Source organism: Tenrec ecaudatus, chromosome 1 (genome assembly GCF_050624435.1).
Source record: "Tenrec ecaudatus isolate mTenEca1 chromosome 1, mTenEca1.hap1, whole genome shotgun sequence".
Lineage (NCBI taxonomy): Eukaryota > Metazoa > Chordata > Mammalia > Afrosoricida > Tenrecidae > Tenrec > Tenrec ecaudatus.
The window spans coordinates 63,924,018-63,931,149 of NC_134530.1; the positions used below are offsets into that span (position 1 = coordinate 63,924,018).

Below are 7,132 nucleotides of genomic sequence, written 5' to 3' on the forward strand. Positions count from 1 at the left end.
GTTCCTAATGACCACCCACCTGCCTCTCAGACCTGCCTGCAGGACTTTGGACTGGACTGAGGATTTGGGTCTCAGCCTCTGTGCTACTGGGGCTGCCTGGACCTGTCAGAGATGTCCTTGCTGCACCCTCACTTACCTTGCTCTATCCTCTCTGGCTCAGGACACAGCGTGGACCCTGACCTGGCTGGTCTGCTGGGGTGCCAGGCACCTGGCCCCAAACAGCCCTTTGTGGTCACTTTCTTCTGAGCCAGCCCGAGTCCTAGCCTCACCTCTAGGGCGGTGAGGCCACTGCAGAGGAGGCCACCGAAGAGAACCAACGAGCTGCCACAGCCCAACAGGCTCCCAGGGGTCTTTAGTGAGACCCCAGCCCTTCTCCTCCAGAGTCTGTGCAGGGACCTGGGGTGGGACAGGACCCTCAGACTCCGCATCCCTCCAGCTGGGTCTCCTGGTCCTGGCCTTTGCCCTGCATGTGATGCAGCCCCTCCCCCCCTCAGGCGCTGAGCCTCTGCCCCCCACCCCCTTCCACCTGGGAGTCTTCACCTGGCTTCTTGGAACTGGGCAGGAGCCATACTTTGTGTGAAGGCCACCCCACGGGGTGAGCCCCTGAAGGTCGTAGACAGGCTTGATCTCCATGTCTTCCATCCTCTGGCTCAAGACTGCTGTTTGGTTGGTGACGGTTACAGGGCAGGCGGAGCGGGGGTCCTCTCTGGGCTTCATGAGGCCAGTGGTTCTCCCAGTGTGTCCGCCGTCGGGGCGCCCCTCCCTGGAGCCCTTTGCAGTAGCTGTTCCGAGTCAGACCCAGAAAGGACCTGACCTTGTCTGCCCCCACAGATGACGTCCATGGCTCTGGCGGGCGGCAGGTGTGCCGAAGGCATGAGCTCTATGTCAGCTTCCAGGACCTGGGCTGGCTAGTAAGTGCCTCCCCCACCCTCCTCCCCGACAGCCCAGCCGAGCCTCCACCCTCAGCCAGTCTCCAGGGGGAGGGACAGGACCAGAGAAAAGGGAGAGAATGGGCTACTTTCTTTATCATGAGAATTGTTTTGTTCATCATGAAAATGGTAACCCAGAGAAACCTCACCGACTGACCCTCAGAGCAGCCGCAGGGAAACTGAGGCAGGGTGGACCGCTGTAGCGGGTGCACTGGGGGTGGAGGTCGGCAGAGGGCTGACAGGGTGTGGGAGGCATCACTGGGCCCAGCCTGACTGAGGGGCCTTGGTGGATGTCAGGCTTCTGGAGTGGTGGGGGGCCCAGAGGGTGTTGGATACCCCAGGGGCCCATGGTGGTCTTGAGACAGTGGGGGACAGAGGGGTTCTGTAGGGCACACGGTAGACTCACCTTTTCCTCCCCCCAGGATTGGGTCATCGCCCCCCAGGGCTACTCAGCCTTTTACTGTGAGGGAGAGTGCTCCTTCCCACTGGACTCCTGCATGAACGCCACCAACCACGCCATGCTGCAGTCCTTGGTCAGTGCCCTGGTCCTGCCCACATCCTGGGGGGAGGGGGCGCCCAGGGGAGGGGGCTCATCCAGCCCAGATCTGAAGGCGCACCTGCCCTTTCTCTGGGAGGTTCCTTGGCAGGAAGTTTACCCAGGTAGCTAACTTCACACCGCGCAGCAGACATGCACGCGCATGATCTCTCACGTCTGTCCACCTGTGACGCACGCACGAACGTGTGAGCGTGCCGCCACAGCCCCGGCGGGGCGTGGGTCCAGATGGCAGGCGAGGGGCCGACACTCCGTGACTGGCTCACCAGGCTGCGGTCAGCTTCCACGTGGGCGGGTCCCCACGGCCCCCCTGGACTCTTAACTTCCTGCAGAGGCGGTGCCATCTGCGGGCTTCTGATGGGCCTTTGCAGGCTCCCCCCGCGGGCGGGCTTCCGGCTGCTGCCCGAGGGCTCTCTGTGTGGGTGCTTCTGTCGAGCAAGCTTCTTTCTGGAACAGCTGTTCCTGGTGTCACAGAGCCTCTAGCGGGTCCTAGTGGACAGGCGTGTTGTAGAGGGGAAGCAGGGGAATTGACAGAAGTGGCTGGGGCTTCCATAGTGCTAGTTTCCCAGAGGTTCGGGGGCAGGGGCCGCTGGACACGTGGGGGTGCTGGAAGACTGAGGCGGAGCGCGCTGAGACCTGAGTGGAGCCACCCTGCCCGCCTGCCCTTTGTGCCATGTGGTTCTGCAGCCCGAGGAGGGGGGTCGGGAGAGAGGATCCCGCCTGCCCCTCCCCAGACGCTGGCCCTCTGCCCCGCCCCGCCCCTTCACTGCCTGGGGAAGATGACCATGGGCGCCTGGCCAGAGGTGCTGGCAGCTTGGACAGGGCGTGGCTGGACAGTGAGAAGTGGTCCCATCACAGCGCCCAGCCACAAATTGCCCCTGTGTGGTGGGGGAGGGCGGAGCAAGGAGGAGTCCGGTGCTGGCTGGGTGCCGCCTGAGCAGCTGGGAGATGAAGGCATCCTGGAGAGAAGGCCCGAGTGGGGCGGAGGGGTTAAGGGCTGGTAATAGGTTGTTCCTCAGAGGCCTGGTCGGTGAGAGGTCCTCTTGGAGCTCCAGGGGCTGGGTCGGTTGGAGCCAGAAGCTCTGCCCATCTGGAGTGGAGGGGAGAGGCTGACTTCTCCATGTTGAAAGGTCTGTAGATGAGCACATAGACAGACACACGGACATCCACGTCAAACAGTGCACATTTCTGATAGAGTAAGTGCTCTGCGCCTGCTGGTGCCCCACAGCCTCTGAGTTATTAGTCCTTGACCCAAGATACTGGGAAGGAGGTCCAAGCTGAAGCCAGGCAGCTGAGGGGCACTGACTGCTAGTCTGTGAGGCCAGAGACTAGATTGAGCCCCCAGGGAGAGAGCCAGAGCCAGCAGCAAGCACAGAGGAGCCACAGGAACTTGGGGGTGGGGGGTAGGGCAGAGACTGTGAGGGGCTTGATAGAGGAGAAGAAATCGTGTTCCCCCAGACTTCCCCTGGGGGCAAACCTCCAGCAGCAGCCTGCAGTCTTCCTCAAGGCCAAATCTGCTGTCACTCTGCTCAGTCCTTTCCCATTATCCCCAGGAGGAAGGCTGAGACCTTGGTCTGAGACACACAGCCCCTCTTTAACCATCTGCAGAGCTCTCTGACCACATGTCTCTGGAAAACTCCCAGTGCCTGGGGGTGGGGGCGGGCTATACAGTCCCACACCCTGTGCCTTTGCACTTGGAGGGCCCTGCAAGCCTCCCCTCTGCCCTCCCCTGGGCACAGGTGGTCAGTACCTCCTGCCCAGCTTGTGGGCCTGCTCGTATTATGCGCTCTCTGTTGGTTAGAATGCTGCCCTTCTGCCCCGCCATTCCCCACTGAGGCCACGAGAGCCATGTCTGTGGCTGGGATGTTTCCGAGTCTCCATGCTGCCAGTGCCAATGTTTGTGTTGGAAACGAGAAACGGATCACTGCACCCACTTGGCAGAGGGGCACACTGAGGCCTGGGCATGTGAGCTTGCTAGTCAAGGATACGCGGCCCACCAGTCACAGAGCATCTGAGCAGCTGTCCCACATGCACACGGCTCAGGAGGGAGGGAAAGAATGGCCGTCAGATGCCACAGGCCAATCGGGTTGGTACTAGAAGGTATCAAGGACTGCATCTCTTTGTCACTCATCCAATGACACTCTGCTTGAGTCACAGATGGGCTCTAGCCTGTGGTGCTGACTCCTCTCAAGGGTCCCAGCTCAGCAGTGTCCCTCCCTGGCTCCCAGGCTGGAGAACTCCCCAGCAGGCAGAGGTGGGTGGTGTCACAAGGCCTCTTCAGAGGGGCCCTCAGTGACCGAGGCTGGTGCCTGTTGCCTTTGGAGTCTACTCAGCGACTCCTGTGAGGGCAGCAGATGTCCTTTCACCTTTATGACCCTGGTGGACAGCAGTGTGACCTTGGGGACCTTAGGTATAAATGGCAGCTCATTCTGAAAAATGGTGAAAGGTGCCTTAGGGTGTGGTAGAGACCACTGCCCTAGGCCATGTCCTGGTCCCACCACCAATTTACCCTGGGACTCTGGACTCAGCCCTGGCCTCCGTGCCTCAGTTTCCGCTTCTGCACAATAGTTTCGCCTCAGAAGTTGTCACGAGGGCACCAAGTACTTAATCGTGCTGAACACAGCAAAGGTGAGCCTGGCACGTCTAGAATGTTCCGTGGGGAGGGAGACCCACACACAATGCGGACAGGATGTGATGGGGGCCATGAAGAAGGCACTGTGGATGGCTCCCTGGGGGTGGGGGAGCTGCAAAGAAAGCTCCTTGCAGTAGGTTCAGCTGCAGGTGCTTCCAGGTCAGCAGGAATGGACATGGTGGGCAGCCCAGGAGCAGAGAGCCTGGTCCACCAAGCCAGGAGCTTAGGCTGCACCCTGAGGGTGTGGATCTCCAGAGGCAGCTGTGCCCTTCAGCACCTGCTGGGACCACCAGAGAGGGTGGAAGAAGGGGTGAGGTGTGGTGATGGTGGGAGGTTGGGATGGGGCTGAGAGTCGGTGGGCCAGTCCTGGGAGGAGCCTGACGCTCAGGCCTCTGCTCTTCTGTCCCTCCACCTGCCGTCCCCCAGGTGCATCTGATGAAGCCGGATGCCGTCCCCAAGGCATGCTGCGCGCCCACCAAGCTGAGCGCCACCTCAGTGCTCTACTATGACAGCAGCAACAACGTCATCCTGCGCAAGCACCGCAACATGGTGGTCAAGGCCTGCGGCTGCCACTGAGCCCACCCACCGCCCCATCGAGCCAGGGCCATGGGTGGCTGTACTAGCAAGAACTTCACAAGTGTGGCTGTGGTTTAGGCAGGGTGGGAGGGAGACCCTCAAGGGTCAGCACATTGCAGCCAAAATCTTGCTGGGACTCTGTCCTGTCCCTGTGACGTGTGCCTAGGGAGATCTCTGGGGTCAGCGCAGAGGGACTTCCCTATCCTGGAACCTGTCAATGCTGACCCAGACTGTAGCTGCCCAAGGCATTTGGGAGCCCCCAGGGCCGGGGTGGGGGGGCAGGCTCCAGTTTTGCCTTTCACTAAGGGTCAGGAGCAGAATGGGCCTTGCCTCAGTACAGGGGATTCTGGAATCTCAGCCTGCTCTGGGTGAAGCACTGAAGCACCTGTGCGCAGCAGGACCAGGAGTCAGTGGGCCTGGTGGCCTCAGGATAGTCAGTGGGGATGTTTGATGGCATTTTCTTCACTGTCTTCTGGCACTAGGCTGCTTGTGGAGGTGTGACTCCAGGACACCTAAGACCCTTGGAGCTGCCTGTTCCACCAAGTTTTCAACAGGACATCCTATTTGGAGCTCAGCTCTGAGACCCAGCAGAGCAAGGGCCACAGCAGGTGCCTGGTGGTTCTGGCTGCCAAGAACTGGAAACCCCCTTGCCACCACCCACACCTCTCATCAGATGGTGTTCTTTCCCCACCAAACCAGGACAGGACCTCAAACCACCCGCAGAACTCCAGGCAGGCGATGAAGTGGTTGGGCAGGATGTAAGTGTGGGCAAGCTGGGGCCCACTAGCTTGTAGGCATCTGGCTCAGGCTAGTCACCAACCTGTGTCCTGTGTGCCCAAGAACCCTATCCTCCTTCCCAGACCCTGGGAGCTCAAGAAAAGGCCATTGTCCCAAGGGCGTGACAGGTGGTAATTAAGCAGAGCTAGGTGGACAGGTCTGTCTCGGCCCCAAGGTTCCTGGAAACCACTCTTCTCTTCTTCCTTGGAGCAGCTGCTGGGAGAGTTGGTGTGTTTGATTTCTGACTTACTAAGTCTGTGATTAACCTGTGGTTGCAGTCAGAGTCCAGCTGTGTGAACCCTGGGACCAATTATGTGCCTGGGACTCACACCTCTGAGGGGCCTCTGGGAGGGCAGGTCTGGTGGGGCAGGGCTGAGGGGCCCTGCTGGGGGACAGCAGCCCCAACAAGGGAACTGAGAGAAGGTCCTCTGTACAAAGAGGCTGCCAAGTGGAGAGTCCCCATCAGCCATGGGCTTCTAGTTCAGGCTGCTAGGTGTATGTGTGTCACTGGTGCAAACATCACTCAGCTTCTAGCTCAGCCTTTGACGTGCTTGGTTGGTTAGTGGATTAAGTCCCTGGCCGTACCCCTGCTGGTTTCCCAATGGTCTTCCACTCAGACTGTGCGCTCCCCGCACTGCCCTCTCCCAGCCTGCTTCAGGCTCACAGCCCAGCTACTGAGACTGCCCTGCTTGTAGGCCCTGAGTTTGCAGCTCTCCACAGCATGGAGGGCCCTGGAAATTAGCTGATTACCTTGACAACTAAGTGTCCTATTTGGTGTCTTCATTACCACCCATATGCCAGGAGCCTGACAGGAAAGCTCTGAAGGCCCTGGCTCCCGTTTAATGCTACGTCAAGTGGAACAGCCCTGCTTTGCTTGACAACAGTCTACCCCCTCCCCCCCACCACCCCTGCCCCAACACAAATGAAGTCAAAGGGTAAGAGAAGTGGGGCCACTGTGGGCATAAAGCCCTGAGGGGGGCCAGCAGGGCTCAGATCATTATCAATACCACTTGGTTACCTGCTGCCTCTGCAGCCTACTGTCTTCCAGGATGCACACCAGACAGATTAAGGTCAGCTTACCCAGGCCCACTGGCAGCAATCAGGATGACAGGGAAGCCACTTAGCAGAGGTGGTTGGGGGCAGGGATGGCTAAGTCTACCTCGGCCAGCTTTGTATCTGCAGCACTGGCCTCAACACCAGATCCAGTGTCCTCCCATTGAGAAACTCCCTACAATTTCACAGGTGGTATCAGGTGCCCTGCCTTGTGACTGATTGGGCTGCTCTTCAGCCTGTGCCCTTGACAGCATGGTGGATCTGCCTTGAGGACCAGTTTGTTCAGAGCATGCAATGCTGTTGGAACCGACTCAGTGTGTGCTGAGGTTGCTGGGTCATATCTCTAGAGCTCCGATTTTCCCAGGTGCTCAGCTGGGACCCCTGTGGGGGCAGGCTGGCAGTGCTTTGCCTCTACTCGGGGCTTGGCAGGTCCTGCCCCCCGAGACGCTGGTATTCCACCCCTCAGCTGGCAGAACAGCATCCAGCAGTGTCCTTGCAGGAAGCTGAGGGCCAACTTCTGATCCCAGGCTCCTCTTCCTAGTGGGAAGCTTGGGCATTTGACCTTCCTTTTCCTAGCTCAAGATGCATGTGCCAGAGGAACGTTTGAATACA

At 59.6% G+C, this 7,132-nt stretch overlaps 1 protein-coding gene across 1 annotated transcript in view; it reads left to right on the top strand.

The window, feature by feature from the left end:
• Nucleotides 1–4,690, top strand: part of LOC142453153 (bone morphogenetic protein 8B-like) — a 61,138-nt gene extending 56,448 nt beyond the window's left edge. The window contains 4 exon segments of the mRNA XM_075554221.1: nucleotides 161–355; nucleotides 832–911; nucleotides 1,352–1,462; nucleotides 4,541–4,690. Of these exon segments, the coding sequence (XP_075410336.1) occupies nucleotides 161–355; nucleotides 832–911; nucleotides 1,352–1,462; nucleotides 4,541–4,690 (536 nt within the window).
• The last annotated feature ends 2,442 nt before the right edge of the window (nucleotides 4,691–7,132 follow it).